General features: G+C 33.5%; 1 protein-coding gene across 4 annotated transcripts in view; it reads right to left on the bottom strand.

Annotated features, from left to right (window-relative positions):
* Nucleotides 1-4,578: 4,578 nt before the first annotated feature.
* Nucleotides 4,579-26,553, bottom strand: part of TNPO1 (transportin 1) — a 92,782-nt gene continuing 70,807 nt past the window's right edge. For all 4 annotated transcript variants that reach the window (XM_057539776.1, XM_007175942.3, XM_007175940.2 and 1 more), the window contains 12 exons: nucleotides 25,493-25,664; nucleotides 24,309-24,395; nucleotides 23,045-23,152; nucleotides 22,755-22,913; nucleotides 22,587-22,674; nucleotides 20,137-20,235; nucleotides 19,866-19,961; nucleotides 16,910-16,985; nucleotides 15,928-16,027; nucleotides 13,549-13,623; nucleotides 12,235-12,377; nucleotides 4,579-10,281 (listed from right to left, as the gene is read on the bottom strand). In XM_057539776.1, coding sequence (XP_057395759.1) covers nucleotides 12,270-12,377; nucleotides 13,549-13,623; nucleotides 15,928-16,027; nucleotides 16,910-16,985; nucleotides 19,866-19,961; nucleotides 20,137-20,235; nucleotides 22,587-22,674; nucleotides 22,755-22,913; nucleotides 23,045-23,152; nucleotides 24,309-24,395; nucleotides 25,493-25,664 — 1,168 coding nt within the window. In that variant the 3' untranslated portion in view covers nucleotides 4,579-10,281; nucleotides 12,235-12,269. The remainder of the gene's footprint in view (nucleotides 10,282-12,234; nucleotides 12,378-13,548; nucleotides 13,624-15,927; nucleotides 16,028-16,909; nucleotides 16,986-19,865; nucleotides 19,962-20,136; nucleotides 20,236-22,586; nucleotides 22,675-22,754; nucleotides 22,914-23,044; nucleotides 23,153-24,308; nucleotides 24,396-25,492; nucleotides 25,665-26,553) is intronic.

Here is a 26,553-nt window from a genome sequence, read left to right as displayed (position 1 = left end):
AAAAAAGCTCTCATGGATCTTTAGTCCCTAAGTATGTTGGATTGAAATGAACTTGAGCTAACACATCTATAGTGTTACCATAAAGTTGCCTGATTTGATTATAAAAGATGAACTTGCTGGAAAAATAAAGGGAGGTCAGTATGCCAGTATATGGTTACCAGATAAGTCTTCTCTGGTGCTATGAAATTATGTGTGAAATATACATTGAGTATACATTCATGTACCATTTAAAGAATAAAATGTACCCACCACCCAAACTCTTCATCATTGCACCCTCAGCTTTCAAGTTGTAACCATCTTAATTTTATTTACACACTTATGTGTGTATCTCTATGTATTTTTTAGTTTTGTCTGTTTTTGAATTTTATATAAATGGTTTCTCTGTATTTTACTGTAACTGGCTTCTTTTGCTGAGAACTATTTTAAAAATTCATCCATCCTGTGGGACATTTGGATTATTCCTTTTTATTCTTTGCTATTACAATGCTGATATGAAGATTCTTGTGTGTTTTCTGGCACACATAAGAAGTTGTTCCAAGGTATATACCTAGTAGTATAATTGCTGACTCAGCGTATACAAGTGTTCAACTTTACTAGGTAATGGCAAACTAGTTTCCAAACTAGTTATACTAAATCAGAGTTGTAAGAGTTCCTGTTCCTCTATCACGCATCTTTAACAATTGGTATTTTCAGTTTTTGTGAATTTAGTGACTGTGAAAAGGTAAGTAGTATCTTTTCATTTGTTTATGAGCTATCATATTGGTTAAGTACTTAGGGAATGATTTATAGGTCAAAGAATGCATGTATTTATAATTTTGATGTTTCTAAATTGCCCTTCATATTGTACTAATTTACACTCCTGCTAGCAATGTATGAATTCCGGTTGCCATGTTCCCTAGGTAAGTGCATCACGAAGCCTTTCTGACCTTTGTCAATGTGAAAGCAATCTAAGTGTAAATTTTCTGTGAACTCAATATTCGTTGCCTATTTTTCTAATAGGTTGTCTGACTGACTTACAGGAGCTCTTTAAAATTTACAGAAATTAATCATTTTCTGTAAAAGGAGCTGCAAAATTTCCCCTAAGTTTTTACGTTGTCATGCAGAATTTTTAGGCTTTTTAAACCAATCTTTTCTTTCATGACTTTCAGGGTTTGTGTCATTCCTAGAAATGCCTTCCCCACACTAAGATTATATATAAAAAAGAAACTTTAAGGTTTCATATTGTACTTTAATTTAGAGCCATCTAGAATTTTTGGTACACAGTATGAGGTTGAGATAGGAACCCAATTTTTTTTTTTTTTAATTAAAACGAATGCCTACCCAGTTTTCCCAACACTTGTAAACTAATCCATCTTTTTTCACTTAAGTGCCATATACTAGTTTCATGTGAAGCATTTAGATGTTTCCGGACTCAGTTCTTTTGAGCTGCCTATGTATGAATCAGTAGTTTTCACTCATGTAGCCATAATTAAAAAACAAAAAAACAAAAACAAAACCCAACAACCTGATTGGGACTGTCCCACCCTCATTACTACCTTCTTTCACAGTTTTTCTGGTTTCTCTGATTTTTCACATGAACTCTACAATAATCTTGGAACAAACAAAAACCTGTTGCCAGTCTTTGGGGATGTTTTAAATTTTAAATTTAGACACTACACGCTGGTTATCATCTAGGGAAGTAATCTAACCACTCTCGCCTGTTCACTCCTCACAAGCTTCCACATTTCTTGAACAACCCAGTTTTTAGAAAACAACAAAGCTACTTGACGTGGTCTTGACGAAAAGGGAAGCCTATGGTCTCTCAACCCTTCTGGAGGGATGGAGACGATAGCTCTCATTCTGATTCGACAGCCATAAAAAAAGTCTGCCAAAACAACCTCCAGGTTGCTAAATGCAAAGTAAATTCTGTCTTACTTGTTCTGTACATCAGAACACCATGATTCTCTAGTTTTCTTTCCTCAAGCCTTAAGACATCATTGTTGGAATTTCATGTTTAGTCCTTGCATCTTTCATTTTTCCTGTTCTCAGATGGTGTTATTCAGCTTCATGGTTTAAAGCACATTTACACACTTCCGATTTTCCATCTGCAGCCAGACGATCTTCCCTGAACTCCAAGTGCCTACTCCACATTTCTTTACAGACGGCTCAACCCAAATGTCAGAGTTTTCATATTCCAGTTAACATTTCCATCCTTCTAGCTGCTCAGACCAAAAACCTTAAGAGCCATCCTTGGTTTCTTTTCTCAAACCCATTTCTAGTATGTGAGCAAATCTCGATTCCTCCTTTAAAACATATCCAGTTAATCCCACAATGGTCCTTTAACTTTACTCAAGGGCAAAACTGACATTCCAAACATTTTACTGTCTCAGGACATTCGTCCTTATTGTTCCTTTTACCTGAAATAGTCACCCCCAGACGTCCATTCCAAGTTTTTGCTCAAACGACACCCCCTCAGACCTTCCTCTATGTCCACTCACCCCATTTAAAATAACAAGTCTCTTCATCATCACCTCCCATCTCACTGGCACTTGCCACCATGTAACACACAGTTACTTATCTGCTTTGCTATAACAGAATGTAAGCTCCATAAGATTAAGGAATTGTGCCTGTGACATAAGACTCGGATATCTGTTAAATACGTAATGTGAAAGTATGATTTTTGTATATAAAATTTCCTAAATACAAAGTTAGAAAATCATGCTATTTAAATCACAGTTTACAGCACACATGGTTAATACCCATTGAAGTTACTGCTGGGTATGAAAATTAGTATAACTTTCTATGAAAGGAAATTGTACTATAACCATCTCCTTTTGACATGGCAATTCCAGAGAAATCGCTACAGATGTATGCAAACATTTAAGCATAGGGGCATTCATCATAACTTTATTTCTAGGAGTAAAAAATGAGAAATAATTTCTGAATGTCCAACAATAAGACGGTTGTGTAAACTGTTCACAGAACGTGGCATAGCTATCATGTACATTAACAGGCAAATTTAGATACTAAAAACAATGCACAAATCTACTATTCATATGTGCACAGAAACATCAAGTTATTCTACTGGGTAGTTGTACTAAATCCATTTACAACTGTTCACTTGTCTTTCTTAAATTGTTTAATGAAGCTCTTCAAAAGGTAACATAAAGCTAGAAAAGGAATACATCGTATAAAATTTAAACTGTCAGAGCAAAATGGCTATAATATGTACAGAAATGAATTAGATCAGTAACTGGCACAAAAACTTTAAGGTTCTTAGTATAAGAATTTTTCCAGTATCACTTTTGCCAATGATTTAGATTCTGTTGAATTTCTAAACTGTAACTTGCAAACTGTGTTGAACTGAACACTGGAGATCTATGCGGATGTTTCAGGAGTTTCTTTTATACCAACACAAGACTCTGACATTAAGGACAAGATGACAGTCGCAGCTTCTGTATTCACCATAGCAATGAATAAGTCCAAGCTCAGAGCTGTGGAGTTCAACTGCTGTTATACTTTTCCAATCATTCCTAAAGAATCACATGTAATGCTAATGATTGGAGTCAGGCTGATTATGAACTCACAAGATTAAAAACACCAGTCTGTTCAAAAACAGGTATAAAGTGAAAACATCTTAAAAGTCTGTACTTTAATTTCATTAAAATGTTAAAGACTTACAAAAGATTTTTAGCTACAGGCACATTCTAAGATTGCTGCAGCAAATTGGAATCATGAGTAACTAATGATTAGGCTGGTTTTGATTATCTTCTTCCACAACCTAAGTCCTAAACTCTGGAATCTTAAACTATTTCTTGATGATGTGTTTCAGACATGATACTCAGGTGTCATCTTCCCCCTCCCCTCCAACCCAAGTGAGGTATCTCAAATGTTCTCATGTGCAGGTAACGAAAGGGAAAAAAACCCCAAGTCTCATTTCCCTTAAAAGTTTTCTGGGTTGCACTAATCTAATCTCAGGCACTTTCCTTGTTATAAATCCAAAAAAAAAAAAAAAAAAAAAGAGTACTTGACAGTTATGCACACACTTCCTCTGAAATATATTAATACATTTAATTAGTAACATGCAACTATAATGGATTACAACCTGAAGAGGAAACTACTACTTTTGTAAATATTAATTTCCAAAATTACAAGTCTTATTTTTTTGAAGGATGACCAGAAAGCCTTAATAGGCCACACGTTCATACACATTCATGCAATCTATCCTTTCAATGTTTTATTCATGACTTCACTTAGTTTTAATTCCTTTTTTTGCAGAGCAGTATCTTTTTCCTCTCCCACCGGAAGCTGAACCTAGAATCAACTGTTTAGAAATACATCAATAACAGGATTAAAATGTGGGGAAAACAGGTTTTTTTTACTACATTATACAACTAAGAAAATACTCAATTAAAAAAAATAGATGATGTCAAACAAGAGTGCACTAAAGTGTAAGCTAAAAAACCCTCTCAAAACAAACAAACAAAAAAACAAAACAAAGAACAAGACAACAAGAAGACCTATCTGGACCCAAAATGGGATGCGGGAACGGGGGGAAGAAAGCTCATTTCCTTCCATTAAAAATCAGAGTGAAACATCTATAGTTAAACAACTTTATTAACATAGTCAAGCAGTGATTAACATTCACATCTATTATGTCACATCATACAAATGTAAATACAAAATTACTACAGTACAATATATATTCTCTGCATGATCCAAAATATTTGGTGGCCCCAAAAAACTCTCTTTAAAATTCAGCAGCTTATCAAAAATTAAAACCGTATTCTATTTAAAATGAAGATCTGTTAGCACAGAGTTTGACTTCAAGAAGTATCAATTTAGTACAGTTTGAGAAGTTGCAGGAGGATATGTTTGAAGGACACATTCTAACATAGTGTGGCAGGTACAGGAAACATCAGATTTAAAGCTTTTAAGCATAACTCATACAACCTAAGTTGTCAGCAGAAAGATCCAGTTATTTATAACTAAAGCTAAAACTACTAAATTATTGCACCCAATATTAACATGAATATTAAGTGTAAAACTGTTTTATAATATGAAGTGAAGTCATCAACCACGTTTAAACATCTCTTCTCACAGATGATAATCTATTAAGCAAAATTACTTATACAGTATTGTCTTATTATTATCTCCATAAAATTCATCCAATCTTAATTTGGTTATATATCCACAGAGGAAAAACAACAATGAAGCAATATGGGGAAAGTACAGCGGAACCCCTTTATGAGGCTGGTATTAGGAGGGAACCAACATTGCCTTATAGGCTAACCATGTTACAGTATAAGCTTTTAGGAAGATAACTGAACTTGCAAAATGGCTAACTGTGAATAATACCAAGCCATATAGTTAAGGGGATTCTATAGTAGATGAACAAAAATTGTAATACACGGGAAAAGCCTATTTTCCTAATTAGTGATATAATGCTTGGCAAATAGATTTGGTTTGACTTTAAAATGTACAAGAGGTGAAAAAAATAATCACCATTTTAACTTCCCTCAAAATCATGCATACATTAAAAAATAAAAATAAAAACAATACATTCTGGGATACAAATCACAATAAACAGTTGCTATAATTTAAATGTATACCTTAAAATTAATACGCATAATAATTAGGCATAAAGATAAAGAATCCTCTACATATAATACCAATGGGGGAAGATCTATATAAGACTGAAAAAATGTCACAAGTCACCTGGAAAGTGTACAAGTGAATGAAACTTTCACATAAAACTGAATTTTTAAGAGGCATTAGAAATATCTCCATATTTAATACAGTATGACTAGGTACTAAGTAGGTATACAATGCTCTTGCATGGTATTATTACTAGATAATATTGTTACACAGCTCTTTATTGATCTGACTTTTAATCTAGATTATTTTAGGCCCTTAATCTGAAGACCAGTTTTCATCAAAATTTCAATGCCTACATTTCAATAACAGTACAGTAGCGACAGTTAAGTGTTTTCCCCCTTGTATTACTTGCAAAAATAATTCAATAAGCAAAGCTGTGTGTAAAGTACTACTAAAGGAAGGACTTAAATTGCAGTTATGCACGATACACTCTTCTCTTGGGAAGAATGTTTTTGCACCGTTATCTGTTAATACATTCAATATGAATAATATAGATTAACTATATGAAGCAAAAAATCCCACTTTTTTCTTTATGGCAAAGGATTTAAGTTAAATTTAGACTGAAAGGTTTAAGACATACTTTAATTCTGGCATTTCAGCTATGCGGGGTAATTTAATATATGACAGAAAAACTTTCCACTTTCCTATCTTAAGAGTTCGGAGAAAAGGAGAACCAAATTGAATTCTCGCCAGGAAGGACTTATACCACCATAGTCTGCAAGAATTAAGGATTGGAAAATCAGACTAAATGGAAAGATTCTTCATGAAATACACTAAAAAAACGACTACAAGTATGATGACTCTTTATAAGCATACGTCACCAAAGCAAGAAGGATACAAGAGTATTCACCTGAGATAAAACTTGTATCTGAATATTTTATAACTGAGTAGACAAAGCATTTCAATAGAGGAAAGTCAGTTGAAATTATTTTAAAATATACATCTGATCCTATTTTACAATATATGCAATTTAAGCAATTCAGGTCAATGAAAAAGTCTTAACAAAAAAAATCACAGTGTTTATCAATATGTTAATTACAAAATGTATGCTACTTATTTTGTTTTTAAGATGTAATGGCTTGGTTAAGTGTTTTAAAATCTATTCTTCTGAAATCCAACCTGCATCACAAAATCAAGTAGCAGTATAATGTAAAGCATCAGAACTGGCTCTTAAAGATTATTTACATGTTGATTATTTGGAAAATAACCAACCAAAAAATATAAAAAAGTGATTTCTTTTTTACACAGTATGAAGTTATTAAAGAGATTAGACAATACAAAAAGCAAAATTCTTTCCTGAATAAATGAATGTCTGTGGCACTAGGTTCACTTACTAATGGACTGTAACATGGAACTGCCAAACATGCATTTAAATTATATTAAATACACTTTCTGTTTCCAACTTAGGTTGATCAGCAGCTTTTGTTCTGTTAGAATCCTTCAAAGAGAGAAGCTCAAACAGGAAAAAGAAGGCATATATAAAACAGTAAACACTGACCTCCTGAGGTTCCTACAACATAAAAATATTCAAGTAGAAAATCTACATCACTTAGCAGCGGCTATTTCTGTAGTTGAGCACACTAACAGCACTTTAGTGTGTAAGGAGCAGATGAAGTAAGCCGTGCTTTTAAGCATGCCAAGAGGCAGAAACACTGGAATGTAACAAAGACAAACTCACAATTTCATAGACATTCAGTCAACATTCAAAACTATTAAGACTACACCACAAGAATTAAGTTGCTTTATATATATATCCCATGATGTATTAAGTTTTATCAGAATAAACGCTAAATCAGAGCTTACCTCAAAAGATAACTTAAATGGCTTCTGCAAATTCCTATGTTATACTATGTATCTGAAATATAATTAGGAAGAAACTATAACCTCAAGGGGGAAAAAAACCCAAAAAACCCAACCCCATCTCAGGTTGTCAGTCATATTTTATTTATATTTTGTATTTTTAAATTATATTTCCTTTTAATTTAAAAACACGTTAAGTGACTACAAAAAAGGGCACATTCTTATGTTATGTATCTGCTTAATTAGAAATTAATTTTTCAATCCAATAGGTAACAACGCTTTTCAGTCAATAGAGAATTATCACAGGTCCAGATAACTTTATTGAAGGTTGTTTTTGTATGTTCATTTTAAAGTGTTCAGGAGAATTCTGAATTTAAAATTCTTTCAATTTAAAATGTTTACTACTTATTCCAGAATATTAAAATATCTCCCATATTAAATTCTAAAAAGTTTTGGAAAACTACAGTATATCACTAGAATTTAAGGATAAAATAGCTACCCTAATCAGGTTTTAAAGACTAGCTAGGAAGCAAATTTTGAGCTCCCAGTGAGGCAATGGTACTAGAAAGCAAAATGCTACATACCCTTTGGATCCAACTTACAATTAAAAAAAAAACCTGTACATTAAAAATATGATTTAATTTCAGGCTCTACAGACTGAAATTTGCAAAGCCAAAGTAGAGGAAAGAAGGTGAAAGAACATGTTAAAAAAAAAATACACACACACACACACACAACAACAAAAACCTTTCTGCATGCTACCATGCATCTGAAATTTTTTGTAACGGTATTTATAAATTCACACACATACAGCTCAAACTTCAGTGCAATGGCTGTATCATTCAACACCTTTAGAGGAAGAGAACCATGCAAAGAGGAGCAACTGCTTACAAAAATGGTTATTCAGTATTTATTCTGCAATGCGAAGGTGACAAACTAAAATATAAAAAGGTTGTTATGGCTTAACATTTCTGTTGCAGATTAAATATGCAGCATTGAAAAATGGAAAGGTGTGGCTTCATCTCTGACCAGCAGAGTTAAAAAGAAAAATCTCTCCATTTTCCTTCATCATCATGGGATACACTGTTCAGGCAATCCAAATTAATAAAGACTTGCACTTTCATATGGACACAAGATCAAGTGTACCAGTTAGGTTTTCACATTCACAGTATATAAGAAAATACACATGGAAGGAAAAGTAAAGGGTTAACTTAACAAGGATTTATTCACAGGAATACATGTAAGTAGAGAAAAATAACAGAAAAGCTGAACAAATGAAATGAAGAGGATCCAAACCAACTTTCACTCTGTAGCTTTTTACTTGCACCCTGTGTGCATATATCTAGGGCACAGAGGGCCACCAACATGCGCCAATACAGTGTAGGAACCCTGCATTACATCCATTAACTTAAACATATCTTTAAGATCATGCTTTGAACAAAAAAAGAAAGCTTAGAAGGCAATATGTTGAGTGGGAATAAACATTGAAATATAGCAATCATGTCTTCAACTTCTACAATTGTCTTTATGTGCCAACTAACATTTATGCAGCCTCTTACAGATCTTTTACCATGTAATTTAAGTTTTAGAAGTTTTGATAAAATCACTAGTAGTATATAACCATGCAGAAAGCACATCACACTGACAGCACAGAGGCAAAGATTTTGCACAGGTATATCAGCTTTCCACATTGTGCAGGTTACACACAATACAATATCAATCTTATTCCTAACAGATCCTAAAAAGATATTTCAAGGCCTAGCTGTAAACTACAGTACTTTATATCTATATTCTTAATAAAAATAAAATCCACAAATCTTAAAAAGGAATTTTAAATGCAGGGCTATATTGAACTGGTAAACTGCAACACAAACTGGCGCAACAGAGGTAACTGAATACCAATCTCACTCTATGTGATGCAAGCATGCTACTCTCCCACTAATTTAAAGTACTTTCAATCACTATGAGCCAGAATGCATGCCTGAACCTTAAACTGCACTTTAAAAATAACATCTTGGCCTAGAAATTAAATCTAATGAAGTACAACCATCAAATTATATCCACTACATTAATGTCTTAATGCAAAATCAAGATGTCAATCTTTAGTTTGATATGTCCAACCCCATTTATTCCTCCCTCCCTGCCCACCCCACAAAGGTAAAAGGAGTGACTCATTTGGCATTTCACAGGGTGCTTCATTGTTTATATTTGTTTTGTTTTATTTCCAACTTTCTGGGGTACCTTAAATTGTAACTTCCAAGAACCTGCTTCTACTATTATGGGTAGGCACGCTGATTTTAACTCTTATTAGCTTTCATTTGTGTAGTTCTTCATCAGCATGCAAAAACAAGTCCCCATCAATGTGGGAAATTTTATAAAAACCTTTAAATAAAAAAAACTAAAAAAACAAAAAAAACCCAAAAACTTTACTGTCTTCTAATCCCCATTCTTAGGTTTCCTTTATTGTGCGCTATAGAATTTTTCCTCTTTCTCATCTCTATGCATCATTTATATGGTTCTTGTTTTGGTACAATTCCCCATAATATTCCAGAATGTACTGTTTTGTGAGTAGATTGAATAGCTTTTTCTTTTTTTTTTTTTTTTTTGCTTCTTCACATCCAGTGCAGAGTTGTAATTGGAGACAGATTTCCACCCACAAAGGCTCCAGATGTTAAAACGTTTCCCAACAGCGACTTAATACAGTGACGGCAACACCTCCCTCCCGCCCCTCCCAGTAGGGTTGGGATTGTACTGTATTCCCTACTGGTTTACCCTTCCCCCCTGTAAAGGGTAACATTTTCCCTGGGTGCAGAGGCTCCCTCATAGTCTCCAAGACTGAAGGACCTGTAAGAAAACAGAAACAATTTTATACGTAAAATTGTTTTTCTTTTAAAGCCAGTGGAACACAAAATTAATCAGGTAGCAATGCTATCTCTACCTAAAGAAAATGAGAAACTGTACAAATTGCCTAAGATCACGCTCGTCAATGAGAACCATGTTGCTCCCTTCTCCTACAGCTCTCAGCTGTCACCTGCATCAGATACGAAAAGTGACGCCAAGCTGGGGACATGCAGAGAGGTGTGCAGCGCTTTATACAGATGAAATATAGATGAAATATGCCTTGTAGGTTGCCATCAGTCTAATTATCTATCCTCGTTCGCACAATGGGTCCCAATGGGAGCCGATTATTTCTTATATAACAAGTTGCCTTGCTTTCTTCAAAATTAAGTTAGCACTTTCTTTAGGACAATCACTTTCCTTAGTGAGAATTGAAACATTATCATTTTTGCCAGTATTCCCAACGTTAAGCAAAAAAACAGAGCGTGACTTATTTTACTCAGTCATGTCCTATACTCTCAGGCCTCTTCATTTTCCTGATAAAGACTTTTTCAATGCTAGCACAGTTTTAATTATGAGAAGATTAAGAAATAAAGGTAGATTACTGGGAGACTGTAACTAGTACCTGACATTGTCCTTTCACAACAAAACTTTAACTACTCCTGCGAAACTCTGGACATTTATGAAGATCACCACAGTTAATTCATAACTGGTGAAATGACAGAGACCACATACGGTTATTAATCAGGGTTATTAACCCGAAAGTGCTCAAGACTTAGCTCACTGTTGAATAATTTAGCCCTTGATGCTAAAAGTTATTTCTCATCTATTGCATTCTCATGATTTAACGTAAAGTGATCAAGCACTTCTCTAAAATGCTAAAGCCACAAGACAGCCGTAAGGACTCAAGACCACTGAGGGACAACACACACAAAGGGCTCTGAGACATTCCAGAGGCTGCAAGTCCATTTCTACTGCCCTTTTAGGCTAGTCAACTTAGATGTTCAAATCTTTCCAGGTTTAAAATCTAGCTCAGAGTAAACCAGCAAGCATGCAAACAGAAACTCCAACATACAAGGTAATTCAAGTAAGTGTATGCATGCTCAACACACACTGAGTACACTCTCTGACCCTCCAGTTGAACAGGTCTCAGTTCATGTTCAAAAACTAATGAAGTGCGTCCTGGCTCACTGTACTAACCCATATTACTGATATTTATTGAGCCAACTTAGTGTGTTAGGCAATATACGAAGTCCTGGCACCACATATAGAATAGTATTTAATCCTCAAAATAACCTAACGAGGGAACTAAGGCTAAAAGACCAGAATTGTTAGTTTGACTTAAGTCAGAAAAACTCAAACAACAAGAGTGCAGGTGGACTTTCCCCTCTACCACCCCAAATCAAAAAAGAATCTTCCACTGATCTTTTAAAAACACAGTGCTGGGAACAAGGAAGGTGTTCAATAAAATATGAAGAATAAATATTAAATATTCCTATTTACTGAGACCAAATCCAGTTCCAATTCTACTTGGGTTTTCCCTAAAGCTCGCAACATAGGAAGTCCTTGATATATGAGACTATAAATTCATGCTTTAAAAATGAATCATCTCTACCCTGCCACAGTGAATGTCAGTGACCTCTTAAAGGGCAAAAATTAAAAAAAGGATTGGTTGAAGAAATGGTGAGTAATCCAACTAGTACACCAACTTGGATTTCCTTCTACCTAGGATTCAAAGTGGAACCATGCATTTTATCTTGCTTGCTGGCTCATCAATCAATCAATCAATCAATCAATCTCCAGCCTTCATGTAAGTAATTTTAAGTCAAATATAACATGAGACTGTTTTACTCAACCTCTGTGGAAAACAAATAGCTTTTATTCTATTCAGTAGTTTTAGACTGAAGTCCTAACTTAAGTTCCTTCATCCTGGAAAATTCCAAATTTCTTACAACTTACCCCTAATTATGGGACTGCAGCCTAAGTGTATGAGATTAAACACCATAAAAAGCTGCAAGACGCTCTTTTAAGGGAAGTGGAAACTGGTCAGAGAAACGCCTCCAATTTTCATCCCCAACTTGATTTTTAAATCCATGAAGGATCTGCAAAAAAGTAAAAAATCATTAATTTATCAATAACAAAAGAGAAACTCTCATATCTGCGTAGCTTCTGAAATCAAACACTACTGATTTTATTATTCTAAAATTTTACCCCTATTAAAGTAGTTATTCTCAAACTTTGTTGAATTCTACACCATTCCATGTCTTGCCTAAAAGCACCTCATAGAATATGCTGCACTTTGCTTTGAGAAGGTTAGAACTCAGCAAGTGTCCTAGTAACAGAAGTACTCTAAGCAATCTGACATAGTAGTAATGAAAAGCAAGCAAAAAGGTATAGAATTCACCCAAGGGATTAAAATTTTAATGCCTTATTAAGTTTATTCAAATTGAAAATACACAAAGCTTTGGGGGTTCATAGTTGCAACTATATAGTTCACTAATTTTTTTTTTAAATTAATTAATTAATTTATTTTTGGCTGTGTTGGGTCTTTGTTTCTGTGCGAGGGCTTTCTCTAGTTGCGGCCAGCGGGTGCCACTCTTCATCGCGGTGCACGGGCCTCTCACTATCGCGGCCTCTCTTGTTGCAGAGCACAGGCTCCAGACGCGCAGGCTCAGTAGTTGTGGCTCACGGGCCTAGATGCTCCGCGGCATGTGGGATCTTCCCAGACCAGGGCTCGAACCCGTGTCCCCTGCATTGGCAGGCAGATTCTCAACCACTGTGCCAGCAGGGAAGCCCTAGTTCACTAATTTTAATATTAGGTAATTCAAATGTGTAGCAGCATTTTATTTCTTATTTTGTTATGGCTGAGGGCTGACTGGAGTTAACCACAAGGGGCATTACTAAAACACACAGGTTTAATCCTTGCTGCGACCAGTTATTTACTTTGTTCAATAGATTATATTATACTCCAATCTTAGTCAGCCATCTTTGAAAATACATGCTATTTTGCATAGGTGGGATAACGGGACTTCATGAATCAGTGGTACTGCTTGAGAAAATATTTTTGAAATACATGCTCTATTGATACAAAGTCACTACTGTATATTAAGAAAAGATCAAGTCAACTTCTTTATTACCAAGAACAAAGGTTATATAGTCTACCAGTACTGATTTGAAGAGTCTAAGTTTCATATGAAATAAAACCATAATTTAAATTTCCCAACTAAGACTGTAACAGTCACATGATGTGCACCATAAAGACTTTTTAGTTACCTTACAGAACATGTCTCGCAGATCATCTTTTGGATTAATCCATGATGCAACAGCATCACAAAAAAATATAAAATCCTATAACAAGCAAGAAATACATCTTCAATTGATACTGTATTTGTCAAACACAACAAAAGATACATGTAAACTTCAGAATATATATCAACAGAATCCTAGGTAAAAAAAACCAACTTTTTTAAACAGATATAATAAGGAATTAAAGTAATTTCTTAATGGTTGTCCCTGTTACTCCACCATCAAGGAACCTCTAACTCATTCAGTTTATATTGGAATTTAGTGCTACAGGAAAACCCAAATGAACTTTTTGGCCAACCCAATATTTCATTTTACATTACAAAACCCCAGTCTAGTAAACGTGTAGCATCAGCAAGGACTGAAAGCATCAAATAAGCACCAGTTTAAAAAATCTTCATTTATGGAATTAATTATATAAATTCAATAATTTTACAGTTCTGATTGGCCTAGAAATAATTCAAAGCTAGTTAAGTATACACCAAACAAGTTTGACTTAAAGCATAGGAATTTATAGATCTAAATTTCAAGATCCACCTCCAGATAGAAATGTAAATGAAATGATAAGTTAGAAGAAAAATTATGTAGTTACAAACAGCACCCAGCCCAACCCAACTCAAACAAACAAAAAAAACCCCAATGCTCAGACTATTATTTATAAGATAATCAGGTTATTCTGACTAAAAGAACAAGGTGGTGACAGGTATATGCCTGAAATACTTCATTTAAGTATTTTTCAAGTTCGACTATCTTACTGAAACAACAGTTCAACATACAACATACAAGATACTGCTGATGTACAACTACTTTAAATTTTACTATTAAATTCAGAAAACCTCATTAATTTCAAATAAAATCACTAATACTAAAATATGTGCATAAAACACATATTTAAGCAAATAAAATGCCACGTGCCCAAAGTTTATGGTTTATTCGAATTATGATTCTGGTGTCTTCTGAATATCAAAGTCTGATGTTAAAAATTTAAATTATATATACATGCAGAATTTGTGATTAAAAATTTAAACATAAAATAAAACTTAAGACATTTTCTTTTAACCATACCCAAATAAAGTATGTAAAAAGTAGAAATTTATACCAACTTTTAAGTTGGTAGTGATTTCATGACCACACGTGTTACTGTCACTGTCTTAAATGTTAATGCAAAAGGAAAAACAACAATAACAAAAAAAAAAAACCCTGTATGAAAACGCTCCTTCTTAATATGGTATATACCACATCAGATACCTCTAAAATGTATTAAAGGTGACACAAAGTTCTTAAGTATTGGAAAAAACCCAGAAACTCAATGCCAGGAGGTTATTTGCAACTAGGGACCATCGTTTAAGACAGTACTGGCTTGTTTTAATAGTAAGTTATTAATGTTATACAAACGTAAAATTAGCCAAAAGACTTTTTTTCCAGTTCTACTTCATATGTTTTCAATGCCTATCACCTACATCAATTTTGAATTTTATAAGCAGGTATTTCACTATGTTTCTAAACCTGAATTAACAAACAACACAGTAATCCACGTAAGACAGGAAGTATCGAAAGGTCTCAGTTAAAAAATGTTCAAAAGCACCTATCCCTTGAAAGTGAAAGGTTATTTTCTGGAAAACCCTTCCCATACTTTCTTTTCCTTACAATTCATCTGTTGAGGAACCTGGGGCATTTAACCTATAGCCCCACAGCCTGTATTTTGTTGATTTCATACATACGGTGTAAATCAACACGTTCCTTTATGTTTTGTGTGTCAGCTGGATCCAGAGGTTTGATCAGATTCACGTTTAGTACTGCCGCCAAATAATTTTTTAAAGGCTAAAGACGTCTAAATATAGTAGGAAATAGCGTAAGAAATGAAATTAAGGATGAATAAATCACTAAATCATAAACTCTCAAAGTTAAAGCAGTTTCAATGGTTGATTCAGTGTTCTATTTTATTCACTACTGAGTTTCTGATCTAAGTAACAGAAAGAGTATCCTACTATTTGATCACCCTCTGAAGTGTAGACAGCCTCAAACTCAGAAAATTGATATTCACGGTTTTAGGAAGCATTTACAAAGTAAATAAGTGACGTCTGAATGTGAATGAAAGAAGCTTTGGCTTAATTCAAGAATATAACTTTTATTCTCCCAATCTGCTGTTATTATATGTCAGGACCAAAAAAACATTTAGGAAATAAAAATAGGCATCATCATTTCAAGATATTAGGAAATACACATTTAAAACATAATTTGTTTCAGTTATCTTCAGTAAAAATAGGTAATATTTTTAATAATTATAGCTTAAACTTTAGAGTTTCATAATTCAGAACACTAAAAGTTAAATCCTTTTGAACATCTTACTTGGATTACTCCACTGGGATTCACACTGATCATGGTACAAATCCCACGAAATGCTGAATCCTTTTCCTCATTGTCCCTTATGTTTCTCAGAGAGGTGCACCTATTAAATTATAGAATTGAGTTTAGCATTTAAGTAAAAAGCAGGTTCAACTACAATACTAATGGACAGTATTTAATGGAATAAGCACCAGGGTAGAGATAATGTTTATATTCAAAGAATTTTCATAAAGCTTAAGTTTCTCACACTTACTATATTATGTTGGGCCCATCTAATCTCAATATAGTGAAAACCTTGAAATTCACAATTCTTACTAGTAAATTGCATCTAAGTAATAACAACTGATTTTAATTTCCCATTTAAACTATTACTGAGCTTGAGCCAAGAGTAAATTACCCATTTTTAAAACTGTATTATGACTTGTATTCCATTAAACACTACTAAAAATGTCTTGAATTGAAAGACTGTCAATCGAAAGAAGCAGAACATAGGATATACTGCCACAGTAGAAACTATTATTATACAACTTATGATGTAGATGTTTAATTTTTACATTAACAAGCAAATAAGATTTTTATACATAACAAATTTAAACATGTATTTCTTAATGCAATCCAAGTTTTCAAATTAATTCTAAAAAAGAAACAATGCAAAAACCTAAATTTATAGAATTTGCATGCATCTTTATTTTACTGGTGGATATTTAAATGCTTTTTATGTATAATCAAGCTTTTTAACACAGCAAGCATGTGACAATCTTATCCCATGCATCAATTAGTCGTTAGCCACAACATAAAATAAATATACATGACGATGCTACTGAAAAACCTCACAAACCTGATAGGACAAGATTAGTCACATGGTTGGCAATGATTAAGGATTGTGATTTTTGTAACCAACTGAAAATATATCTAAAAGTGAGATAGAAAGAGAAAGAAAGAGTGAAGAAAAATGAATTAAAAAAAAAGATTGAATAATACACACCAGGGTCTTATAAACTGCTGTAGCATGGGGGCCACCTCTTGAGGACAAACGTAACCAAGACGACCAATTGTTATTGCTAAGGTAACGCAATCACGGTTATACACCACCAAACGCCAACCAAGACATGAGCAAATGAGGGGGAAGGAGAAAAAATAAAGAAAAAACAACAAATAACTCAGAAACAGAAACCAACAGAATTTGTGTATGATAATAAACATAAGATTTCACCAGTGCTGTTTATTACCACCCCCTATAATAAGGGGCAGCAACATATATGGCATACTCTTGGAAAAAGAAAAACAAAAGGAATTAAAAAAACTTTAAAGATTGAGAGAACACCAAAAACCGTGATGAATTGCTTTTCTCGCTCAATCAAGTGTCAAGATATTCTGTTAATAAAATGATGAGCGATTAAACAGATGGATTTAGATTCTTCCTTCAAAGCCAGTTGAAATTTCAGTTTAACAATGAAATCTAGGTTTTCTCCCCCAAGAAATACTAGTAAATGTAAATGATTACATTTCTGAATTGTCTATTCAAACACACTTCTCAGAAGTTAACAGTTAAAAGCTTTCTCACTTCTTTACGTAGCTTTCTATGTGATTTCCATTCTTTGAAAATTATCTAGGAATCTGATCAAAATTTTGGTATATTTTTGGTTTGTTTGCCAGCATTTCCAAAACAAGCCAGTGGACCATTTGTTGCCTGATATCAAAATCAACTATTAAATTTTAGGTGTTATGGTACATACTGAATAAATGGATTGGAAAATTGCTGTGCTATGTCAAATCCCATTCTGAAAATAAACCTCGGATGGTGATGATGATAACAACTCAAATAGTCCACTAATTTCAAACCCTGTTTGACAAAAAGGAAATTTAGACAGTCCACTGTAATGACATGTGATATGTGGACCAAAGGAACAAATATTCTGTCCTTGCTATAAAATGCACAGCACACGATAATAGATAATGAAAACACACTGATTACATGCTAATATTTTATTTTTAAAAATTTGAAGTGGGAATTAATCAAACATATATTCACCATCAAAATTCAGTTAAGTCCTTAAATTTACAGAGTTAAAACAAGTGCAACTCAGAACTGCATTCTGCAATTCAAAGGTACATTACATATAAATACATTTATACACAACGGGGAAAAAAAAACAAACAGAAAACAAACCATGAGGTGCTTTAATGGTGTTCTCTCAAAAACTTACAGGTTAACCTTTCATAAAAAAAGGGTGGGGGGGTAAAGAAAAATGTTTAAGGATTACTTGAAGCAAACTACACAGATAATACTAAAATCCAGCAGATTCATATGAAGCAAGAGAAAGAAAACCTATGTTCAAAAGACACAAACTATGCAACATTCTCATTAAACAGGCAAGTATGAACAACCCAATGAAACATGCGATAAAGCAGATGATGGTCCATTGAAAAAGTTCAGTGTAGGATATACTAATTAGAAAAAAAGCAAGTAACTGCATATACTAAGGAATTGGCTTTATGAAATATTAAGATAATGGTAATTAAGTTGCTAAAATATACAGATATTACCTACTGACAATGATTTTACTTTAATAATTATCCACACCCCTCCTTTGGGGATGGAATAAGAGAAACATTTCCTGCAGTCACTTGTGATAGGAATAATACAGTGAATCCCAAGTGTGTTTCTTAATCATATCAATTCAATCCATCAACTTGAAGGGCATTATCAACTACCTTTTGATTTACTTAGGGTAGACTCATACTTAGAATATAATCTTATATATAAAGCCAATTTGTTCAAGGACCTATAACAAATTCACCACCTGATATCCCACAAGAAACTTTAATATACATTACACTCAACATTTATTTGCAGTTATGCATTCACATTTAAAAATAAATAGGAAGTTTCTTAAGGTTCAACAGTAATTTGATAATGGCCAGGTGTTCCAAATCTGAATGTCATGTATAGGTACTGCATTCTAAAGAGATAAAAACCTGACAAGATTTCATAACCATCCTATACATAGCTTTTTATACTTTTCAGCAAGAAAATCTAATTCACTTTATGATATAAACAGTACCCATACAGTCAAACAGCCATATAACTGTTTCATAATTAAAAGATTTCCTTCCATACCAATAATCACATTAATTAATCACATTAGGATATAATAAACTTTCTATAATTAAAAAATGTAAAATTAAAATACCTTTGAAGATAAATTTTTATTTAGAAAAACTTATTTGATTCCTTGTCCAGTATATTGGTAAGGCATTCACTGACTATGAATATACTACTGGAATTGTCTTAGTATATCAAGAAAAAAATGTGCCTGATTGAAAACAAAATTTACATTTTAAAAAATCAGGGAGGGTGGAAAGAAATAACCCTGCAATGTGTTTTATAGTATGGAAGGTACTCTTTAATATAAACATGCTCTCTATAAATGCAAAAGAGAAACAAGCCTCCTGAATAAAAATCCCACAAGATACTGCTTTAAGTTCCCAATCTGAAGAAGAGTATACAACAAAATACAAAATACATATGCCATTATTAATGAACTAGCCACTATAATGCAATCTATTTTTGGCTACATTTTTACAGATTAAAAAAAAAAAAAAAAAAAAGAAAAAAAAATACTCCCCAGCTGCCAGGTACTCTCTGAATTAATGTGAAAGTAAAATTCGTATCATTCAACAGTTATTTTAGTTGGGGCCCATTTTAGGCAGTATTAAAACACTATAACAGGGGAGAAAGTGTTTTTTTGAAAGTTTCTGAAAACTGGCTATGGAATGAAGCTAAAACAGTATATTTCATTACTGAGAATACAAATTAGCTGTTAATTAATAAGCTGGGTTTCTAAAGCTAGCTTTGCTTTAGTTTCTCTACACATCTTAACGTAAAATAAAAAGGCAAATAATTTTCTCTTCACCATAACAGTTCAGTCATATGGTACCTGTATTCTCTAACAACGTCTTTGGTGTGTTGGGTCTGTTAATGATTTCTACAAGCTGGTGCAACACCATAGGAATATAAGGCTGCATCTCTATACCTAGATCATTCCCAAAAGAGAAAACAAAAAAGAAAAATTTCATTGTTAAAATATCAATGTAAAATATTTCTGCCCCCTTTACTGTGATACGTTATAATATTCATATATATAAAGCTCATTATAAAATATTAAATTATCTAAAAATGTATATTTTTAAAGGGGAAAAAAATCTTACCCATTTGAATGGAGATTTCTCCAATTGCCCATGTAGCATTATTGCAGACTGAAATGAACTCTGGATTTAGGTTGGTTCCCAATATTGGCATGAAATCAGCTAGAAAAAAAAAGTTTTTAAAAACTATGTAGTAAACTTCTCAATAGCAGTGTTTTGTGCTTTAAAGGAAATCTACCAGATGGAAACTGAAATCTAGGCAAGAAACAGCCTTAAAAAAAAAAAAAAAAAAGCTGTTGGTAATAATTATCTTAAGAAACCGAAGGAAGCAGTATCTGGCCACTGAACGTTCATGTGAAATGTATCAGGAAGCCCAAGTTTTGGTTTTATTTTAAGTATCATTAAAAAGAGCTGGTCAGAGTAATCTCTCTCGTCATCAGACTGAGAAAATTTAAAATAAAGTGAGGAAAACGTGATACAATAGAACTTTCTTCAAAGCTGGTTTTTCACACTCAGAAAATTTTAAATCAATGATTTTGGCTTTTACATTAACTTTTACCCTAGTGCTCAGATTGTGGTCTCTAAATATCACTTTCCAGTTAAAAGGAAAAAGGGCTATCAGAGTAATGTCCCACCGCAGGCTAAGGGCAGGAAATGTACGAAACAAGCCTGGACTATTTTTTCATACCAGAAAAGACTCCGGACTCAAGTTGGTAAAGCTCCTGTTGCCAGCGGTAGGACAATTTGAGCATCATGAGTTCATACTGACACTCTAACAAACACAAATTAAACTCTGAAACATAATATAGATACCTGTGGAAGATGCTGGAAATCAATTATTATTTTGAAAACTGGTAAATAAAGAGAAAGAATCAAGTAATTATCCTGCCTCTTCTCCTATATGATTTGTACCTCAGGGCAATAATTTATTGATATGGGAAATGTCTCTATATATGCATTCTCACTACAAAATGAAGAATTAGAGTATCATTTTTTAACCCCTAATAAACCAGTCGATCTCACAGTTTCTCAATCTCAGCAACACTGATAATCTGGGTCAGATTATTCTACTGTGGCGAGGGGCTGTCTCATGTGTTGTAGGATGTTTTGCAACATCCTTTGCCTCTACCCACTAGACACCAGTAACACACCCCCAGTGTTAAAATGTCTCCAGACATTGCCAAATTGCTCCAGTTGAGAAACACTAACCTGGAAAATAATCATCATGGTTGGTAACATTAAAAACAGGGAGACAACTAGACACACTGTACCTCCTGAAGAAGGTACATGATCTATAAAGTCGTAAAATAAAAAAAGAAATGTAATCTTTCATACAAGTTTCAACTCATAAAAACTAAATCAGGTGGCAAATATTTGTAGAACAAGCTTTCCATAAAACAAAAATTCATTACACTTTCATTTAGAGTGGTTAGGCTTAAACTTGATGGTTTACTTTAATACGTCATAAATAATGTTATTATTCAAAGTTCAGAAAGACAGTTATTATTGAAAAGTATAACTGGGAATTGGCTGAAGGTCAAAAGGTACAATCTTCCAGTTCTAAAATAAGTTAGGTTCTGGGGGATGTAGTATATCACATTATAACTATAGTTAACAATACTGTATTGTATATTTGAAAGTTGCTAAGAGAGCAGATCTTAAAAGTTCTCACCCCCCCCCCACACAAAATATTTTAACTATGTGAGGTGATAGATGTTATTAATTAAACACTGTGGTAATCGTTTCCCAATATATACATATATCAAATCATTACGTTGCACACCTTAAACTTATACAATGATATGCCAATTACATCTTAATAAAAACTGGAGGGAGGCTCCCCAAAGCACACTGTATCAAATGAAAAAAAAAAAAAAACCAACAGAAAAAACCATTTTAGATCAATGCTTTAAACCAAGATTAAATGATGGGATATAGAAATGAAGGAAAAATAACCAAAACCCCATTTAATCCATGGGTCTGACAGCAATTCAGGTTACATTATTCAAGGAATCCCTTCTTATCTTCACAAAAGGCTAAGACAAATGCTATGCCATTTCAACAGAAACAAATCATTATTTACTTTTAAGAAAGTTGTTTGAAGTTTCCTATAGTACCTGAAAAATTATGCTGGTTTATCATGAGAAAACCTGATTATTATTATTACTGGGTACCTCTACCAAAAAAGAGAGGCTATTCAAGAAGTATCCATGAACTAGCATATAGGACCAAGGATTCACAGGTGGGCATGTCCTTTACTCTAAAGTAATACTCTTCCAACTTCTCTCCAGTCACATGAACGCCTAACGAGCTGCTGAAGTGATGGTGAATTCAAAGAAACAAGGAACAGGGAGGGCTTCCCATCCTGCCTGCTTGAATCAGAGCAGCTCTAACCAGTAAAATGTACACTTATAAATGTTGGGATTTCATGGTATTTCAGTTTAATAATGTAAACCATAGCTGATGAAAAATAATGTTAAAAATCACATCACAGCAATAGAAAATATTCATACCTATACAAGGCTTAACATGCTGAAAGCAAGCTTTTGTCAGATCACCTAACAGGGCGAAGGAACTCTGTCGAACCTCTGGCATTTTATCCTGCAAGAAAGAAGAAGAAATTAACCCCAATGTGACACAGAGAACCAGGTTTCAATTAATTTCAATTTAATAAGTCTCACCTGCATGCACTGATACATTAGTGTTAGAATGTTACTTCGGGCTACTAGCTGTTCAATGTTGCCTCCAAGTCCTTCAGCCAGGCCACTGAGTAAATCAAGAGCCACTATCATAAAATCTTTATCTGGAGCCTCATACTGATCTGGTTGAGCATTGTTCAGCTGAAATTAAGACACAATTTTTTGAAAACTTACTTTGAATCAATTAAAAAGTTTGTATACATTATGCCTATCCTTAGAAAAATGTTTATGATATGGCAAGAAGGGAGAGATATAAAAATTTTTAAAAATACCATTGCTTGTGCAAGAGTCTTCTGTACTAGGTTTACACAACGCTGATACACAGGTTCACAGTATGGAAGGAAGCCAGACTGCAGGGCTGTGGCAACTGAAGATAGGCACTAGAAAGGATAACGCAGATGTGTAAAACTTCTAGGTATAATTGAGATTATGATAAATGCTTCAAAGTGTACTCAATAAGATCCCGGTCACTTATGAGCCTGTTCTACTAGTCTATAGCATAGCAGGTTTACCTTTTCAAACCTCTCCTTTGGATGCCATTCATTGCTGTTAAGTTTACTAGCTGGTCAGGGGAGGTTTCCTCAAAAAAATGTAAAGGTTTCTATAATGAACATTATCTTTCAGAAACAGATTTAAGTATTATGTATTCCTATTTTTTCCTCAAATGTAAGAGAGACATTTATTTATCCTCCCATTCTGGTCAATACTGTGGGTGGACTTTACTGGGCACATTCTGAGCCCCTGCCTGGAAGTAAATATATCTAGTCATAATAATTCTTCTTGTTTTGTTGGGCCCAGGATTAGCCATTGCTCAGTCACAGAAGTTTTTACTTTGCTGGTTAGGGACAATCCATGGCAGAAGTGGTGACCCCTGAAATGATAGGGGGAACAAGAATGACTGAACTGGCTCTACCAATATCAATTCGTCTAGGTTTAAGCTACCACATTTGAGAATGTATTCAGTTATTTAAAGAGCATATACATTTTTTTTTGGTTAAAAAAAGCATTTAAGTACACAAGAAAACAAAACTTCAAACTAGATAGAAAAGGTATAAAGTGAAGTCCCTCCCATCAGAGTCCCAGTGCTACTTCACATATATATGAGTATATGTATGTATAAACAACAGATAATATATAAAAGAATTTATGTCAATTATGACATGGCTATATATCCATATAAAGAAATAGTTAAATAGAGATGGACATATATATGCTGATATGGAAAGATCTCCAAGATAATTTACTATCAATTAAGTAGAGCAGGCTAGAAAACATACAATTCAATCCACTGTCTACTTAAAAAAAAAAAAAGCATAACACATCCATTACACTTTTTCTGTTTCACAGTATTTCTGTGAAAACAGAAAATTTTAGATGTACCATAATTAAAGTTACGGGAAGTTACATATTTATGCAGCATTTTAACAGAAATGGTTCAGAATGTAAATTAACACTTACCACATATACCCATTTTAGATTTGAACACGTGTTTTTTGATGAAACACAGATTAACTAAATGTTACCAGCTTAGCATACCTCAAGTAAAGGGAAGAGATCTTTATCTTCATCCTTTAACATGTTCCATTTCTGGATCAGTGGAGGCATTAGCATCTGAATATATTCCTAATTACAACGATGAAAAACACATAAAGCTCCACTACCATATGTAAACTAGTCCATTTTGAGTCTATGAAAATTAAAATCCATTTACAGTAATTGTGTAAAATTATTACTGAAAGAATTTTAAGACTCATTCTTTGACTGAATTTTTTTTTAGTCCTGGGGCTTGTGACATGTAATGACTCCTGCTGTGCAGTAGGTTATAAATGACAGGTAAACTTATTAAGGACATTTGCAGAAAAAAATTCATAATCATTTAAATGTTCTTACTAAAACGGAAGAATTCACGCAACCAAGTCAATAAACATAGTAATCATGTAAACAGGAGCACAGATTCTAAATGGTCTAATCTAAGATATTAGGAATCCCCCCACCAAACAAAACCAAAACAACCAACATCAAAGCAAACCCACAAACAAGTGCACTGCACCAAGTTTTAAGTATAACTTATAAACACAGACAATTTCTTATGATGTTTCAGAGAGTAATCATAAACATGAAATCTATTCTTCAGCAGGGAATTTCGAGCTATATTAAAATTCTAATATTACTTAAATCCTATTTAAACAAATTAAATTCCACCCATCTCTTCAATTCTTAATACTACTAGAGACAGAGTCTGGCTTCCTAGCCACACTTCTGTACCACTATTTAGCATTTTAATCTATTACCCTAATTTTTAACTATTTTACCTTAGTGTATTCCTCATACTTGTAAGTCCCAGTGAGAAAACACAGATGTTTAGATGTGGTACTCTAAAGCTAGTGTTTATTAAGTGAGACACAAAACTACTCGGAATTAAGTAAAAGCTGAAATCCAGAGTATAAAACCTTTATCCTCTTTCCTTTAGTCACTCTAAAAAGTGTTGGTGCATTCATGTGATATGCTCCTGTAATCTTCACACCCTGCACATATTTTTTTCAAATACTACTTAAAAGGTGAATACACTTGCTGTCTTTTTCAGCTCTACATTCTTAAAGCAGCAAACACTAAGTGTTCACATCTCCCCAAACACGTTAATTTTCAAATATGTTAACCTATTGATTGTAACTATGCTTTATATTTAATTTTTTCCTTAACAGTTCATCATAGGTACTTACAGGTTTGTTTAAGTGATGTCCTACTGAATCTGCTAATGTTCCTATGGCATCATAAAGAATGAGCAGGTTTTTATGCTGGTATTTACTAAATGCAAAGACCAAGGTATCAAGTATATAAGCAAGGTAAGGAACAAGTTCTGTACAAGCCTCCTCTTCCAGGGTAGCAAAGGCACTATAATTTAAAAAGAGAGATCACTGTTGTAGAAAAGAAACAGTTTACAATAGAGACAGGAATCTAAGTCTACAGTTTATAGAATACCTATTACACTTTACATGCATATCTCCTTACCGTACCACACCAGATGCTTATTTTTAACCATTTCTTTCCCATTCCTTATGCTGTCACTTACGGGCACGTGCTTAACTACAATGGTAAAATCTAAAACTATTGTTGGTTCATTCAACAATTTATTTGGTGTTTACTATTTATTTAGTGACTGAGTGCTGGGAACATAGCAATGAACAAAACAATGTCCCCATTCTCGGGGGGTTTACATTCTAGTGATGTTCCAGATTAATGAAATCAGAATTGACACTGTTAAATGATGGAAACATTTTTTAACACTTAGGATGTTTGAGATGTATGAGAACATAGCAGTATGACGATCTCTCAAATGTTTTTCTTAGTGGGAGGGGGAAATGGGGTGCTGGAGGTCAAAGGGCACAAATTTTCAGTTATAAGAATAAATTCTAAGTGGCGGGGTTGGTGGGGGTAGTGGGATGAATTGGGAGATTGGGATTGACATATACACACTAATATGTATAAAATAGATAACTAATAAGAAACTGCTGTATAAAAAAAAAATTCAAAAAAAAAAAGAAAAAAAGGAATAAATTCTAAGGATCTAATGTACAGTATGGTGACTATAGTTAACATAGCACTGTATACCTGAAAGTTGCTGAGTAGATCTTAAGCATTCTCACAGAAAAAAGAGTTACCCATGTTAACTATAGGATCTTGATCTTGGTAACTGTTCTACCATGCTTATGTATATCAAAATCAACATGTGGTACACATTAAGTATATGCAATTATTTTTGTCAATTATTCCTCAGTAAAGT

This window comes from Balaenoptera acutorostrata, chromosome 2 (genome assembly GCF_949987535.1).
Source record: "Balaenoptera acutorostrata chromosome 2, mBalAcu1.1, whole genome shotgun sequence".
NCBI classification, from domain to species: domain Eukaryota; kingdom Metazoa; phylum Chordata; class Mammalia; order Artiodactyla; family Balaenopteridae; genus Balaenoptera; species Balaenoptera acutorostrata.
The sequence above is the reverse complement of the archived record's forward strand: the minus strand, read 5'-3'. Positions and strand labels throughout refer to the sequence as shown.